This window comes from Pseudochaenichthys georgianus, chromosome 16 (assembly GCF_902827115.2).
Source record: "Pseudochaenichthys georgianus chromosome 16, fPseGeo1.2, whole genome shotgun sequence".
Lineage (NCBI taxonomy): Eukaryota > Metazoa > Chordata > Actinopteri > Perciformes > Channichthyidae > Pseudochaenichthys > Pseudochaenichthys georgianus.
The window spans coordinates 19,210,775-19,228,958 of NC_047518.2; the positions used below are offsets into that span (position 1 = coordinate 19,210,775).

The 18,184-nt window shown below is 47.5% G+C and overlaps 1 protein-coding gene across 3 annotated transcripts in view; it reads left to right on the plus strand.

Moving 5' to 3' along the window:
* The first annotated feature begins 9,141 nt into the window (after positions 1-9,141).
* Positions 9,142-18,184, plus strand: part of LOC117460832 (RNA-binding motif, single-stranded-interacting protein 3-like) — a 154,736-nt gene continuing 145,693 nt past the window's right edge. For 2 of the 3 annotated variants that reach the window (XM_034102418.2, XM_034102419.2), the window contains exon 1: positions 9,933-10,401. In XM_034102418.2, coding sequence (XP_033958309.1) covers positions 10,327-10,401 — 75 coding nt within the window. In that variant the 5' untranslated portion in view covers positions 9,933-10,326. Of the gene's footprint in view, positions 9,576-9,932; positions 10,402-18,184 lie in introns of those variants that run through there. The other variant, XM_034102421.2, reaches the window with a different exon arrangement.

The window sequence follows — 18,184 nt, forward strand, 5'->3', positions numbered from 1 at the left end:
TATGGAGTGAGATGTAGAGATTGTGCTCCTCGTAATGGGACAGTTCTGTGCAGTTGGAAGAATCAATTCTCTCTCTTTGTTTTCCCAATCTGCACTGTCAGCAGAATCTTAATATTGCATGAAAACGTTGGCTGGTGTGCTACTCATATATAGTAGATGCACACACACAGAGTAGACGCACACACCTGATATCCAAGTATCCCTCTCTCACTTGGCATTCTACACATAGTGCCGTCGAATGAATGTATAACCTTCCTCCATCAAACTGCTTAGCTGTGTGCGTATAACCCTTCTGCCTGCTAAGGCCATGCACACTGCTCCACTACAATCACAACACAATCAATACAGCCTGCTTTCTTTTTGCTAGCAGCAGCCGTTCTGTCACAGTCTGCTTTCTCACTCACCTATTTTCTGCATTAACATTCCTTAGTCACCTGGTAGTCACACCCTGTCTCTCTTTCTCACTCTGTTACACCCATCAGCTCCATTAGTATTTAGGCCCACTTCACTTTCACCTCAGTGCCAGATCGTACTTTGCAGCATGCCAGTCTTTCCCGCATTACCCTTCAGATTGCTCTCCCGGTTTCGACCCTGCCTGTCCCTGACCAGCCTGCCTCGCCTGCTCCCTGACCCGTTCTGTACCTGCGACTCCCGTCCTGCTTTCTCCTGGAACCCTCGCCTGTCCCCGACCAGCCCTTTGCCTACTATCTGCCGTTTTGTCTCCTACCAGCCTATTGCCTTCAATAAAGCTGGTTACCGACTATCCCTGGTTTCCCGTGTTCTGCATTTTGGTCCTCAGCTCGTTTGTGACACGTACAGCATGCTCATATATTTCACTGGTAAGATCAGGCAGGAATTACTGCAAGATGAGCTCACACAGCCATCCATAAGAGTGTGGATCATGACTTGGGTATTACAGGTTATAAAACGGAGCTCAAATAGTATCACAGAAAATGCAATTTTATTATAGGAGCGGATCGTATGTGAGGGTCTAAGGACAGAGGGTGTCGTATTGTCATACTGATATTCTGTACAAACTGTGAAGTCCACTGAGACAAATGTAACATTTGGGCTATATAAATAAACATTGATTGATTGATTGATTGATTGATCATATGAATGCCATACTGTACAGGATAGCATGAAAAATAACTGATATGATCTTAATCAAAATATTGACTCAGTGTCATCGAGGAAAGACGGTAAGCTGTATTGATTGTTGCACAATCAGTACTTGTATAGTGTTTGCACTATATTTTCTCCAAGTGGGTATTTGTAATAGCACAAAACAAAAATGTTGTTAAAACTGTTTTTTTTCACAAGATCAAACTATGTATTGGTTTGCCATGCTGCCCACCACCTTTCAGAATAAAAAATCGTAACTACTATAACATGGAATTGCAATTAAATTGGTGTTTGTGATCCCGAGGATGAATCCCACTGACTTTGGTGATATGGGAAAAAAACCTTTTGACAACTGTGGGAAGGATTGATGTAAGACTCATGTTCCCCTCAGGATAAAATGGAGTAGCTTTGATGTAATCACCAGGTTAAATATATATATATATATTATATATAATCATTTTATTCATGACAAAATACAGCTAACTAATGACAGTTTTACAGGCAAATTGAAGTTTATTAACATACAGCTCAAAACTCAGATTGTTAACTTTGATACTGTGTTAACATTCCGATTTTAGCATGTAGTTTAAAGCAGCACTAATGCTGTTAGCAGCGATGTACATTTATTTTACTTTGCACACAAATGTATCCAACGTTTTAAAAATTAGAGGACATTGTGTCTTTTGTACTTGAGAAGCTGCTTTTTATTTGCACCAATCATTTGCATTTAACTGTTCTGTCATTGTGCTAAACCTAACTGCTTGTCAGCTGAAGGCTTCAACCTGACTGCTACAGCTGTGCAGTGCACACTTCTTGATTTCCATTTACAAGTGATGCTTTAACTCCACTCAGAGCGGTGTAGGCTGAGCAGCAATTTACCTGATGACTAACTTCCTGCCCGCACTCCTCTGGGTGGCAGAGAATGTCTGCCACTGTTAATATATGATAATTATGATCATAAAACATGCTATCACAAGGTTATTCAGATGACTTTTAGAAACTGTGTAAAAGCTACTGGCACTATATCAACAACACCCATGGTTAAACAAAGGTAAGACAAAAATCAAGTTAGAATTATTTTTGATTAGCTGATCGTTTGATTAGTTCTCATTCATAACACTCCGTTCGATGTCTCACTATGGGATGCGCCTCATCGCGGAGCAAACAGAAGCATCAATCTCATTACGCCAATCCTGATTGGCTGGTGATCTTGACGTCAACGTCAGGGGAAATCACCCCCTATAAGTAGCTTGCGCCACGACGCATGCGTCATTCAAACACCTCTTCTCGCTTCAGAGCACATCTCTAATGGTAGCCGGGCTATCTCAACAGTCCACAGACTGAACCAAAAGCTAATTTCGGTCGACGGGCGTTAGCCGGCTACCCGATTCTGCCTTGCAGAAGAGTATGGTACTAACACACCAGTTAGTATTATAGTCAACCTCGCCGTTCTTCCTCTGGAATTAAGGTAAGATTTTGACTTTCAAGTTAGCAACACACCTGCTGCTAGCTTGTGTTTTTCCGACTGCTCTCCACGCCTCGCGGCAAACGAGATGGACGCCTCTCTCCCTCACACCAGAGGAGTCAGGGACTCGGAGGCTCGACTCTGCGGCTGCGGGTTGAAGGTATCAGGCACAGACTCACACCAGGTCTGCTCGTCCTGCCTCGGGCTGGAACACGCCCAGGAGGCTATCGACAACCCCGGCTCGTGCGGGCATTGTGCCCGCCTCACCATGAAGAGCCTCCGCCAACGGTTAGCACGACAAGCTAGCCTGTCGGGACAGGATCCCCTCATGTCCATTGATTGGCCGGCTGGCAATCAAGACGCGGGGGCGTCCGCCGCAGAGACTGAGTCCCTCACCTTTACGGTCTGGGGCTCATCAACTGCGGCAGCCGCGGAACCGGGGCCCCACGCTATACCAAGCTGGGGCTCCCGGCTGGACCTCACCATGGTTTCACCCGCGGAGGATGTCCTAGAATTGGATTATATGGAGGACGAAGAGGATGCCTCTGAGTTCCTCCTGTCTGATTCGGACGAGCAAGAAGACGACATCTTCGTGTCACCAGCTCAGGCTGCAAAGCCGGGAGCGATGGCTGCTCTCCCGGGCGATAGCACACCAGCTTCGCCCTGTCTAAGCATGGACCTGCAAGCCGTGTGTCAGCGCGCTGCGGCCAGGCTAGACATCCCGTGGCCCAAAGTGGCCAAGGAGACCTCCAGGTCCCGTTACGAGGGAAAACATTTTTCCCAAACAACGAGGACAAAGAGGCAACTCCTCCCGGTCTTCCCGGAGATGTTGGATGAGGTGTCGGTCTCGTGGAGAGACCGGCCCTTTAGCAACAAGGCCCTAATCCAGGGTGCCTCCTCCCTTGACTGTGACGGTATGGAGAGGCTCGGCCTGCTCCGCATACCGCCTATGGAACCGCTGGTGGCAACCCACCTCCTACCGAGGATGGGCCCGTCACCAAGCAGGAACCCCACACTGCCAGCGAAGGCGGACCGATTCCAGTCGACCATGACGGAACGGTCCTACAAAGCCGCAGCATTGTCCGCCAGGGCTTTGAACGTTTCCTCGATGCTAACCGCGTACCAAGCGGAGCTCTGTGAGGATCTGTCGAGCAATCCTGGACCGGCCACTCTGGACGAGATAGCCGCGGTCACAGACATTTGTCTCCGTGTCCAACGCTGCGCCGTCCAGGCCACGGGCAAGGTGATGGGGATCATGGTGGTGCAGGAAACAGCTAGATGGCTCAACCTCACCAACCTCCCAGACCGGGAAAAGGAAAATGTGCCCATCGTTCCCGAGGGGATTTTCGGCTCCGCTCTCGCTTCCATGCAGAGGAGGTGCGAGTCGAAAAAGAAGGAAGACGAGGCCCTCCACCTCTGTCTCCCTCGAAGGGTCCAGCCGCTGCCTCCGCAACAGCGGCCCTTCGCCCAAGCTGCTCCGAACCCTGCTAGGTTTAAAGTACCAGGTCAGCAGAGGTCGCAACCCGCCCCGAGTCCCCAGCCCAGGCAGGAGACGAGGGCGAGTTGGCCTAGAAAATCTCCGGTTCCGGCTGCAGCCCAGGCGCAACCAACCCAGAATTTCGGCCAGCAGTCGAGGAGGAAGAAGCAAGCGGCCTGACAGCCCCTCCTTTTCCCCTCTGTGACAGAGCTGGAAGTTCCTTCTCCGGCTCGAAACGTGTTCCCGCTGCCTCGAGAGATGCCTCAACGTCATCCTCAAGTCCGCATAAAACACATGTCACATCTTTGTTGTTTGAATAAACCGTTTTCCGCTGACGCATCCAGGCTTCGACCAAGGGGCGCAGCTCAAAAAAATGGAAAGAAAAACAATAAACAGTCCATTAACTATAAATCCCCTTCTGAGAGCAGCTACGGCCTCTCTCAAAAGGCGGATAATAAACGGGTCTGTGAAGGCACCACCGTCACGCGCATGCGCAGTGCCGGCTGGGGTCGTGAAGGCTCCACCGTCACGCGCATGCACAGTGCCGGCTAGAGCTGTAAAGGACAGCCCGCCAATCCTTCCCCTTTTGAGAGCAGCGACGGCATCTCTCAAGAGGCGGATTATTGACGGGTCCGTGAAGCCACCGCCACGTGCGTGCGCAGTAACGGTGGGGACTGTTGAAATGGGGTACCACCGTGTTCAGACACTAGAGGGCCCCATAACACAACAAATAGAGTCTCAGAGGGTAAGAGACGTGACATCTCCGCTGGCTCTAAGGAGCACACAGTGGAAGATGCTCACAACATCTGCTTGGGTTTTCAAGACAGTAACACGGGGTTACAGGCTCCAATTCGCTGTCACCCCCCCTCGTTTCTCTGGCATTTTGTATTCACAAGCCCGGGGAGAGTCAGCCCATATTCTAGAGAGAGAGATCCTCTCACTTCTAGAAAAGAGAGCTATATCTATTGTACCTGCCGAGCAGAGTCAGAGTGGCTTTTATTCCAAGTACTTCCTCGTCCCCAAACGAGGAGGGAACGGAATTCGGCCAATACTGGATTTGAGGGTTCTGAACAGATATCTAAAAAGATACAAATTCAGAATGCTCACTCACACATCTCTGCTGCGTCTCGTGCGCCAAAACGACTGGTTTACATCAGTCGACCTGAAAGATGCGTATTTCCACATCCCAGTATATTATCCACACAGGAAATATCTGAGGTTCGCATTTCAGGGGATCTGTTACGAATACAGAGTACTTCCCTTCGGCCTGTCTCTCAGTTCAAGAGTGTTTGTACGGAAGCCGCGATAGCCCCGTTAAGACAACAGGGTATTCGCCTGGCGACCTACCTGGACGACTGGCTGCTTCTCGCACAGTCGGAGCAGGAGGCTGTTACGCAGACAAATGTCCTCGTAAAGCACCTGCTCAACCTGGGTTTCATAATAAATACAGAGAAGAGCATGTTGTGCTCCGCGCAGACTATACTCTTCCTGGGTTTACGCCTGAACTCGGTGCCCTTTACAGCCCGCCTGTCAGCGGAAAGAGTGAAAGCTTTCAGAGCTTGTCTTGCTCTTTTCCAGCTGCGCAAACATGTTCTCTTCAGAACATGCCTGCGGTTAATGGGGCTCATGGCATAACCATTACTATAGTGATGGTTACTGTGAAATGTGTAACGGCACTGCGCCACTGGCTGCACCCGACTTTTCTAGTACGGGGCGTGCCTATGGGTGCTGTCCTTTCACGGAAGGTGGTCACCACGGACGCATGTCTGACAGGTTGGGGAGGTATTTATGAAGGCCGTCCGGTGAGGGGTCTCTGGAGCAGAGACCTCCAGCGGGCGCACATAAATTACCTAGAGCTTTTAGCGGTGTTCCTCACCCTAAAACGCTTTCTGCCTTTTCTCAGAGGACACCATGTCCTCGTGAGACAGACAATACGACTACAATATCGTATATAAACCGCCAAGGGGGTTTGCGTTCTCTCCAGTTACACATGCTGGCACGCAAACTGATCTTATGGAGCAGCGGCGTCTCCTCTCTCTGAGAGCGACGCACGTACCGGGTGTGTGAACCTCGGGGCAGACTACTGTCCAGAGGTGCACCACTTTATGCAGACTGGACTCTACATCCAAGGATTGTGAGCCAGCTGTGGGTGCGTTATGGTAGAGCCACGGTGGACCTGTTCGCATCAAAAGAAAATGCTCAATGTCAGCTGTTCTTTTCGATGCGCGACTTAAACGCACCGTTAGGCGTGGACGCACTCGCACACGTTTGGCCTTCGGGCCTTCTGTACGCGTTCCCACCCCTGGCTCTGATTCCCCAAACTCTGGCCAGAGTGAGGGAACAACGCCACACACTTATCCTGATAGCTCCGCACTGGCCCGCTATGTACTGGCTGGCGGAGATTTATCAGCTGCTGTGCGGGCAGCCATGGCAGCTCCCACTACGCAGGGACATACTGTCCCAGGCGGGGGGGGGTTTCACCCACACCCAGAGCGCTTGGCCTTATGGGCCTGGCCCGTGAGTGGTACAACCTGAATACAGTGAGACTCCCTCATAGGGTGATAAACACTATTCAGAGTGCGAGAGATTCCTACACCAGGTCTCTCTAATATAGTGCTGTTACTGGTCCTGGCTTCCGCCAGGCGAGCCAGTAATGTTTTCATGCACTATCTGTACATATTTTTTCACACACTCGGTTCACCCCAGGGCAAACGAGAGTGTTGTTGAAGCCCAACCCTGTCCTTATACTCAATGGGGTTGGGTCATGTACCCCAATGGACATTGAGGCATTTCCTCCGCCGCTGGGTCCCTCCGGGGAACAGCAGCCGGATTTGCTGTGTCCAGTTCGTGCTTACGCACCTGTATGGACAGATCAGGGGTGCTTGTCATAATGACCAACTCCTGGTGTCCTGGGCTAACCCTTATAAGGGCAAGCCTGTTACTAAGCAACGGCTCTCCCACTGTCTTGTGGAAGCAATTGCTTTGGGGCCCATACGAGTCAGAGTTCGCAGGCACCCTCGGGTCCGCGAGCTCTTTCGACTCAGGGTCTGGCTGCATCCTGAGCTGGTCCTCGCCGCTCACTTTTGTCCGCCTCTTAACAGGCTGGGCGTTCTGCTCCCGGTGTGACTCAAGCAGTGCTGGGCACCTGGTTGAGTCAGAGCTCTACCTGTTGAGTTCTGGTTGGTTTGGTGATTTTCGAGATAAGCTCGTCTGGCAATACGGGAGCTACAATATCCCATAGTGAGACATCGAACGGAGTGTTATGAATGAGAACTATAGGTTACTTACGTAACCCCAGTTTTAAGAGTAACATGAAGTGAGATGTCTCACCAGACGGCCCTCCTTGCTATGGTGAAGCAAGAAGAGGTGCTTATTTTGAATGACGCATGCGTTGTGGCGCAGGCTACTTATAGGGGGTGATTTCCCCTGACGTTGACCTCAAGATCACCAGCCAATCAGGATTGGCGTAATGAGATTGATGCTTCTGTTTGCTCCGCGATGAGGCGCATCCCATAGTGAGACATCTCACTTCATGTTACTCTGAGACCTGGGGTTACGTAAGTAACCTATAGTTTCACAGTCATAGTCAGTGGTGAAGACAATGTTTGGCCACTTCTGGAAACTGGTGTAGTATTCAAAGTCACCCCCCAGGGCGCTTAAGCATACTTTCATGTTGTTGGTATGTGTGACGTGGTCACTTTTGTTCTTGCTCCTTATCTTGTCTGGCATATCCTAATCTGGATCAAACATGTTGGTAGTACTGTAAGTGTTGTATTATATCTCACGCGTCACGGGTTAGGTGACCAACATATATGTGTACATGCTGCCTCTGCATGGAGATGTTTTGTTGTTGGTACATCTCTGAGCTGAACACATCTGTATTATCTATTGTCAAGGCTAACAGAAGAATACTATGAAAAGACAGACAGACTTGCACGAAAAGTGACAAAAAGACGGGCGGGCGCACAATGGCACACACACAGTGACTTAGTAGTGTAGTGGCCCTCAAGAAATAAAGCCCTTATCTTCACAGGAGCTTTTGTATTTGCATTCTGTTCTCATGCCCTTTTTTTCCCCACTGCAGTGAACTTGCGTTTTCTGCCAACCCATGTCTCCTTTTTTACACACACACTCATGCACAGCTGCAGTCAGAGGGCAGAGCAGTCTTTTCATGCTCATGGCTCACTGTGCGTATGTAAGAGCACTACTTAAACCTGGTTACATCACATAACAGGCAGCACTGTGTCAGTGGGTCACTGTGCCACACAGCCACTGAATGCACAGTCCATGTTGGGCCCTTTACTGGGCACGTGTGAATGTAGCAACACTGTGTGCGCTGTTGCATTCAGGCGCACATATTTGAGGGTCATTCAAGCATGTGTATATACATGTTCTTCATGCCAGATGATGGTGATGTGAAAACATGTAATTCAGTAACAGCCAAGAGAAAAAAAAAAAAACTTCTCTAAATAGTTGCTGCGCCTATAGGGTGCCAGTAGGGTCTCTGTTTCCAAATGCTGCACCTCCTGTATCCTCTGCTCACCCTTTACCCCAGCTCCTGCTCCTCATTCTCCCTCCCAGCTCCTGCTCCTCATTCTCCCTCCCAGCTCCGCCTATCTGCCAGCAGAGCAGCCCATCTCTGTCTCTCTCCTTTTCTCTCAGTTCCTATGTAGTACACACACACACACACACACACACACACACACACACACACACACACACACACACGCACACACACACACACACACACACACACACACACACACACACACACACACACACACACACACACACACACACACACACACACACACACACACACACACACACACACACACACACACACACACACACACACCCCAGGGCTTGAGCGAGGGCAGGACCAACCACTCCCACTGTTCTATAGTTCCATGAAAAACAGAAAAACAGAGGGAGAGAGAGGCACAGACAGAGGGGAGGAAGAGAGAGAGAGAGAGAGAGAGAGAGAGAGAGAGAGAGAGAGAGAGAGAGAGGGAGGGAGGAGCATAGCTGCGCTGAAGCCGAGCCCCTCTCTGCCTCACCACGCAGAGTGGAGCAGACGGCAACAGCCACACAACACACTACACACACCACCACCACCACCACCACCACCTCTCACACAGTGACGGCTGCCAGGCACAGTGGGAAACAAGCGGTCAGGGAGAAGGAGCTTGAGAAGAAAAGAGAGGGGTCGCAGAGGGGAAGAAAAGCAAAGGAGTTGGAGGAGGCACCTTGTGGATCAGAGGGGATTTTCCTCTGTGTGAGAGCGCGTCTGGATAGGACTATCTGCTTCTCCCCGAGCCAGAGGAGTTCTCACAGAGGCTTTTTTCTTTTGCTCATCCTCCAAGCCAGGCTCCTACCATATCTACCTATCCGTCCCCCGGAGCTTAACAAAAGAGGGAGGGAGTAAGAGAGAGTGAGAAGAAAGGCAGTCACAGCTTCAGCTCCAGACCACCCTCTCTCCTCGTCCTCCTCCTCGTCCTCCTCTGTGTAAGTTCATCGCTGATTTCACTGTCCTTTGAGGATAACAGCGGAGGACAGTGTGTGTTCCCCAGGATACAGCCCAGCTCCTGGTGGGATTGGGCTCTCGTCTGGTGCGAGAGAGAGAGAGGGACAGGGAAACGGATACACGGGAAGAGAGAAGGAGACAGAGAAGAGCAAGGGGCGCCGGAGAAAGCAAATTGCAGGGTATGTTGAGGGCAGCAGAGAAGAAGAGTGGGTCTGATTTTTAGAGCGGAGAGTGCAAGGAACCGGCAACCGGATCCCATCCATTCCTCCTCCTCCTCCTCCTCCTCCTCCTCCTCCTCCTCCTCCTCCTCCTCCTCCTCCTCCTCCTCCTCCTCCTCCTCCTCCTCCTCTTCTCCCTTCTCCTTTTACCCTCTCTCTGTCCTGCTTTTCAATTCCCCTTTTGCTTTCTGTTTCATGCTGCTATACCCATTTAATATCTCTCTCTCCTCACCTCCTTCTACCCCAACTCCTTTTTTGCGGCTTCTCTGGATTCTCTCTGTCTCTCTTTGTGAGCTCGCAGACAAGTAGACGGACTGAAATCCCAAGTACGATCTGTCGTCTTATCCTTCCCTTCCTCTGTGTGCTTATCACACACCTCAGTAAGAGGAGAACGTTTCTCTCTCTACGTCCCCCACTCGTCTGAAGGACACTGGCCGCCCCCCTGGAGTGGTCGTTCCCTCACCTGCGAGCTTCTCTCTCCAGCTTCCAGGACCTTCATTTGGATTCCAGCTACATGGGAAAACGTTTGGAGCAGCAGCCAATGTACCCCCACTACACCTACTACTACCCCCACTATCTCCAGACTAAGGTAGGATGGTCATCGATGTTGACCTATTTTACCCCTCCGAACTCAGAGGCAATGTTTGTGTGTCGCAAATAAGACATCACCTTGATGCCGTCTTGCAAACCTTCATTTAATAAACTCTATATCTTCTGCCTATTTTAATTCTCCTTCCCAATCAGGGCCATTTCAAGACAAAATAACAACCTTGACGTGTTTAATTTACCCATGAGTCATGTCGTGTTCCTTAATTAATGCACCATGATCCAAAAAGGAGTCTGTCCCCAGCATATAGAAAGATTAAGATTGTGTTTTACCAAGCAAGAAAACTACCAACATTGACTCTCTTTAAGGTTCCAATGTTTGAAAACGATGGCGAAATGGCCCCCGGAAGTAAGCTTGCTAAATGGCCCCCTATCCCCCATCCGTCTCTGAGATGTAGGTGTCACTCAGCTGGGTTTTCCTTTTCCTTCCACACTAAACACTTGACCCTAGACCTCCCCTCTCCACAACCCCACCAGCTCCAAGTTCAAGTTCAGGGCATGAGGCCCCCCTTCCCTCAGTTTTCTGTCCTACTTTGTCCCTCTCTGCTCTGACATCCCCACACCCTCTCCCCCTCGTCGTCACTTGGCCAGCCCCACACCCATGATTCCATGCTGTAGACGCTGGAACCTGATACACTTCTCCGATTACCAAAACCAACTTCAGTTTCTCTTCTCGGATCTTTCACTTTTATTCCTTCTCTCTTACTCACACACACACACACACACACACACACACACACACACACACACACACACACACACACACACACACACACACACACACACACACACACACACACACACACACACACACACACACACACACACACACACACACACACACACACACACACACACACACACACACTGAATCCTCTACCTCAAGAGGAGGGAAATGGATTGCAAAAGGCCTGATCGATGGCTGCTGCATCATATCGCCCAGCCTGCCATATCCCTTTGTCTGCCGTGATTCATTTGTTTTCCTTTCCTGTGATAGTAAGTGTGAGGAGTTGGCAGGTTTGCTGCAATATTTAGTAAATGTGTACTAGAGAGATGGAGAGCGATGCAAAGATAAAAGTGTAGGAGTGGGATGCTTTGAGAATAGAGCGATCATGCTATTGGGTGGACACGGTGTGGGAAGAACAGGTAAGCTAATGATTGCTCCACTTTTAAAAATAGGTTGAACCTTGAGCCATACTTAGACGGCATGATTCATTTGCAGTCTAATAGCAACGCATCTTATAGGAAAGTGAAGTCCTATATACTTTATTTGAACCAATAACACATTGGTAGGATTGTCTTATTCAGGGTTCCTTCCCTAGAATCCAATACAAATCTATAACAGTGAACTTCCAGCCAATTAACAATCTGATATCATTTTTGTATTTGTTTTACAGCTGCATGGTGCCCTCCAGAAAACCTAAGAGCACTATTAAAATAGCCTCTCCAAAACATTATAGATCTCTCTCTAAATGTCTTAATTATTTCCAAAAGAAGACTTAACACCCTAAAAATAACATATAAATAAATAAATATGTGTTGAAAGAAGCTGTTACTGCCACTGCACAAACACAAAGATCTCACGTGGATGTTGGCTGTTTTAATTTGTACATGTGTTATAGTTAAAGGTGGGGTAGGTAAGTTTGAGAAACCGGCTCGAGATACACTTGTTGTTATATTCCATGGAATGCTCTTAACATCCCGATAGCAATGAATATCTTAAGTGCTTTGACAAAAAATCCATTAAAAAAAAGTCATCTGTGGAAGCTGTAGTACTGTAAAGAGCACGACCAATCATCTGAGCCGGACCGGCTAAAGTAACTGGATGGCCTACCTGCCTGTCAGGCTTCCATCTGTGCAGAAACTTATCTCGTGCCCTCATTGGTCATGTGCACGTTGTGTGTGTTGGAGGAGGGGCTCTGTGAGGAAGTGGCACATTTGTTCCGGCTGTGTATTTTCAAATTCTAGCGCACTCGAGCTGGTTTCTCCAAAATGACCTACCCCACCTTTAATGACGACTGATTTTGGGACGAGATCCAATCAAGAGAAACTTCAATATAGGGAGATTTATTGTAGCTGATATGATTATCAAAAAAATATGAACAAAAATATCTTTCAGATGCGCTCAACTGGTTACACATAGGCATATTTATACTGTTATAGTCCGGGTTAATCAATCTAGTTTGAGCTGAATTTGTGAAAAGATGTTGATAAACTCTATCAGGTAGAAGCCGGCTAATATGTAGTATTGTATTCATTGGCTGACACACATCCAGTGCAGCTCCTTAGCTTTAGTTCACAAAACAAGATCAACATTTCCAATTAACTGCACAATATACTTGCTGATGACGAGCAGATTGCATTTGCAGCATTTCGACATCAGCGACTTATCTTCTGATCTGGGATCTGCACACGCTCACATCTGGGCGCTGTCTGATGATTTTAGGAACAGAAGCTGTTGTTAAAGCACATCTGCGATTCCGTTGTAATAAACAACATCACCAATGACGAGCACGTCTCTTTGTTGGCTAATCTGGAAGAGTAAATGCATGTCTACAACTGGGTAATATAAACTGTGTTGTTTCTAAATGTCCTTTTAATGAAAGAAACAATATGGTAATTGTCTCTTGGCAAATTGTCTTCTTTTGTTTTATATTGTTTTCCCTGAACAGAATTACAAAGAACATTCATCTTATCTGAATTATTTAAAAAAAATAAGAACATGCTCAGAGAACTTTGACAACCAGTGTTTTTGGCAGCTTTTTCCTCATTAATGTTGCATTAATACTGCCTATTTACGATTCTAGCAAACGGTAGTGATTGCACCGGATTTCTAATGAATGTGAAAAGGAATCTCATCAAATCCTCTAGCAAGTCAGCTCTGTCAGCTCAATCACTGAGCGTCCAATAGAGTTTTAATCTGTAGGTTTATTTCACACGAGGTATGCAAACGTACATTAGATTAACTCCTACATTTGATGTGCGTCTGTCATGCCGTTTTATGTGTGTAGATGTGACCGTGTCACGCTGCTGTGTCCTGTTCTATGATTTATCTCCATCAGTTCAAGGTCATCTAATTTCTCTGAAGTATCTGCAACAGGCATCTGGCCCAGACCATCACTTCATTCCTTCCCCTCCATCCCTCCGTCCCTCCCAGCCCTCCCTTCCTCCCGCTGCTGTCAAGGTCAAATCAAATTGGATCCTATGCTCCCCAGTGTTCCCTCTCGCTTGAATCTGTGTGTGTGTGTGTGTGTGTGTGTCTGTGTGTTCGCATATCTATCCATATATGAATAAAAGCTGAGTCTGTATGTCAGCTTTGTATCCGTGACTGTACATGAGCTTGTAACTTTGATCGCCAACATGTGCGTGAACGTGGGCTGAATACATTGGCTCACTTTTGGTGTGCGTACGTGGATGTGTGTATCCTGTGTTGATGTGAGTATGTGTGTCAGCGTGTGTGTGGCCTCTGAACAGCGACTCCCATGCCTGACCCCTTCTTCGTGCAGCTTGCTGTCATTAAAGCTCAACCGGGTCCCAGAGGAACAGTTCTGTGTGTCCGTGTGTGTCTGTGTGTGTCTGTGTGTGTGTGTGTGTGTGTTGGAGGCCCTATATGGACCCTCACAACAGTCCAGTCTTTGATCTTCCCGTGCTGCTCTCAGACTTTACATTTGAGGAGTGTTTGTGCTTGTAAATGTGTGAATGTAGGTGTGCAGGTGCTTTCAGGCTCTTTTCTGTTTGTACAATGGATAAGAGGGGACAAAAAACTTGGCAGTCGTATTTATTATTGGGTCACTTTTTTGGCCCTTTTTCACACCGCCACCTCTCTTTGGCCCTCCCTTGCTCGCGCTCACTGATCTGATTGGAGATTTAAACGGCCTCTTATTAATCTTGGTTCCAGAGAATGGTGGCTCTCCTGTGGAAATCAATCCTGCGTGTTTGTGTGTGTGTGTGCGCTGCTTTCACTGGCGTACAATAGCGTTCTTGAAACACGCGACACACAAAGGCAGTTATGAAATGACGAGCTTAAACTAACAATGCCTAGCCTGATGACAGTGCGCGTGTAAATGTGCGGCTATTAAACAGAGAATTGCTCTTGCTCTGCCTCCATAATGGGCAATAGGTACAGTTAGCGTACATTAGCATGGGGTGGGGAGGGACAGCATGCCCTCTAATGAGCCTGGGGGCCCTTCATCATGGCTGTAAGAGGGTTTAAGGGGATCGGGGGGGGGGGTTTGATGCCAAGGCACAGCTGCGTTGTTGCCTCCTCGGTGTGATTTGTTCAAATGTAACTATACGTTATAGCTGGGGGGGGCTAGCTATTGGGGAAATCTATCATTCTTAAGTACAATCAATGTTTTGGATTCTCTCAATTGCCTCAGTGAGCTAGTTTTCAGTCGGTGTATTGTTGATGCCTATTTTGTAGTTTAGGGGCATCATTTAATCTCCTGAAAGCATTTTTCAGGAAATCCAGTGTGTGAAATCCCTAATTGGACCAAATGAAAGTCCAAAACTAATTATCATAGCTTGTGGTTGTTGCTGTGACGTTTTGAGCGTGTTCCCGTGGCTGAGTTGCAATATGTCATAACTGAATATTTCAAAGCAATAACAACAACATCTGACATGTTGCCTTTTTTTCACATTGAAAAGTGGCATTTATTATGTTAGGTGCTGCTTGGTTTTGACGAGGAAAATGCATTTTTTACATACATTTGTTTATTGCCACAATAAAGCTTCTGATAAACAGAAAACATTTAGTAGAGTTCACCAGACAGACACCGAAGATAATATGGACATTTCTTATCTTAGTTAACAAACATATCATCCTTATCTTTCTAGGATCTTTATCGTTTACGTTTTTTTGTAAAAGCTTAACATGAAACACAAGAGCTTTATATTTGCACTACCTTGTCAAGTGTCGTCATCATTTCAAGTTTTATTGCAAAAATAAATTCATCATAAGGGAAAAAATACCTCTTAGCTATCTCAATCAATCAATGTTTATTTATATAGCCCAATATCACAAATGTTACATTTGTCTCAGTGGTCTTCACAGTGTGTACAGAATATCAGTATGACAATACGACACCCTCTGTCCTTAGACCCTCACATCGTACATCAGAGAAAACCCACAGTTTAAAGGGAGCATGGGAGAAACCTCAGGGAGAGCAACAGAGGAGGGATCCCTCTCCCAGGACGGACAGACGTGCAATAGATGCCGTGTGTAAATTGAAAAGATAATACATTTGCAACATAGGTAGTCCAAATGTTTGGAAATGCATGTGTGTATAATAAGAAGATGAATCCACGAGGATATCCATCCAGGACCGATGATCCAGGACTACAGCCACGACTCGCGATCCAGGGCTCGCGATCCAGGGCTCGCGATCCAGGGCTCGCGATGCAGGGCGCAGGACTGCAGGATCATCCATGACTCCGGATCCCGGCGTATATAGACACCAAAAAGAAAGACATGTGGGGAAGCTGGGTTAATCGGAACATGAGAGTACACAGGTATAGACAGAGAGAAGGAAGAAGTAAGATGTCCCCCGACAAACTAAGCCTATATCAGCAAAACTAGGGGCTGAATCTAATCAGCCCTAACTATAAGCTTTATCAAAAAGGAAGGTCTTAAGCGCACTCTTAAAAACGGATAGGGTGTCTGCCGCCCGAACACAAACTGGAAGCTGATTCCACAAATATGGAGCTTGATAAGAAAAGATCTCCTGTTCCTCTTGTGCCTTTTCTCTTATCTCCAACATGAATTTACCTCGCGCTACATATGACCATCATCATCAATCATCATCATCAACTTCTCACCCTTTGATAATGACTGACTGAGGATATGCATCTTTAAGGATTATCGTTGAGAGCCAGATAAGAGAGAAGCTGAATGGTGAAGTTGCATTATCACGCATCCGATCATGAGTTTGCTGCAGATCAGTGTGCTAATATGGTCATTGTCACACGAGGAGCTTTAATGAGGGTAATGAGAAACAGCAGTCAGCTGATTTCAAAGTAATGGCACATGCGGACACGCCCGGACGTCTAAATACAATATGCCATCCTTCAAATGAGCTTTTCACATTCAATTACTCTCTATTATGCGGCAGATAAATGTGGCCAGTGTTTGCTTAGCTGTGATGGGTACACATCAGGAAGATAGGAGGGAATGAAAGACAACATTTAAGACACCAAACGCTCTCCCGTTTTACTATCACCTCCTTCCCTTCTTGTTTCCTTCCAAGCCTCTGCTCCTCTTGTCAAACATAAAGTACTCCGCCTTAGCAGAAACAGCGACCATAAATTATGCAGCCCACATCACACACACATATACGGAAACTGAGTAGTGTGTGTGTGAAGAGTGCAAAGTAAACAGGTTGTATGGCACGGCATGCATTCTGCTCATGCCCTGTTTCTCCTCACACATCAACCTGCCTGCGCCCGCTGCAGTTTTACAACCCACAGTAGTAGCCTATCATATGCTTGTTGTTTAAGCTTCTATTTTGGTTGGATCTCAAACTCTGCTCTTGATAGCATCATATGCCAATGTAGAGAATGGAGAACAGCCTTATGTCGCCTTCTTCTAAAGCCCTATCCCATCACTCTTGCTCCCTCTTTTCCCTGCTTTCTCCTACTCTCCCCCCCTCTCCTACCATCTGTTCAGTTTGCCGGGCCTGGGTGGTTATTTCTGCTTAAAAGGGACTCTCCTAAGCACCCATATATGTCCATTTTATTATTCTCCGCGGGCTGTTTCTATTCTTGTCCCAGTACAGTAGCGGAGGCTGACCAGTGCCTCGCTATGTCGGATAGGAGTGCAAAAGCTGCGGCGGGTCAGCACATGCAAGGAGGGGGTGAGAGAGGCTACACCCCTGCCAGTTTTGTAATAGAAAATATGTGGAGGAGGGAGCGAAATGGTAGAGGAACAGGGATGTGAAGGAGATGAGCAGAGGGAGATATATCGGAAAGAGAACAGATGGCGGTAGCAAAAGGAATTTGAAAGAAGAGATAGAGATCCAAAGGGAAATAAAGAGTGGTGCAGTGAAGGAGACAGCAGTTGGAGGCAGGGTCAGGGAATAATGGTGCTGCTGCATTTTTAATAGTTGGCCACTTTGTAGCGACCCTTGTCTAATGGATTCTCTGCCTCTTAAAAGCCCCTGTCAGAGCCCTCGACCTCGAACAGTTACACCACGGAAATTGCCGAGGGCTCCACCCGTCCCCAACACTTCCTGATAGAATGTCCAATGATCTAATATTGTCCAGCAGCAAACATAATTCCAGTTTTTGGCAAATCATGTTTAGATGTTGAAGTATGAGAGCTTGGTGCTCATGTGTAAAAATCATCTTGAACCCTTAAGTGAGAAGTATTCGTTATAACTGGTCAACAATGGAAAGCAAATGACAAAATACTTCTTATAGTCAACATCTCTTTATTTACTTTGTTCATACAAACGTATAACACTTTTCCCCTATTTGAGCAAATTGGGGTATTGGTGGGCCATGTGATGCTTCCATTCCACTTAAAGGTGGGGTAGGTCATTTTGGAGAAACCAGCTCGAGTGCACTAGAATTTGAAAATACACAGCCGGAAAAAATCTGCCACTTCCTTACAGAGCCCCTCCTCCAACACACACGAACGCGCACATGACCAATGAGGGCACGAGATACGTTTGTGCCCCGATGGAAGGATGACAGGCAGGCAGGCCATCCAGTTATTTTAGCCGGGCCAGTTAAAATGATTGGTCGTGCTCTTTACAGCGCTACGGCTT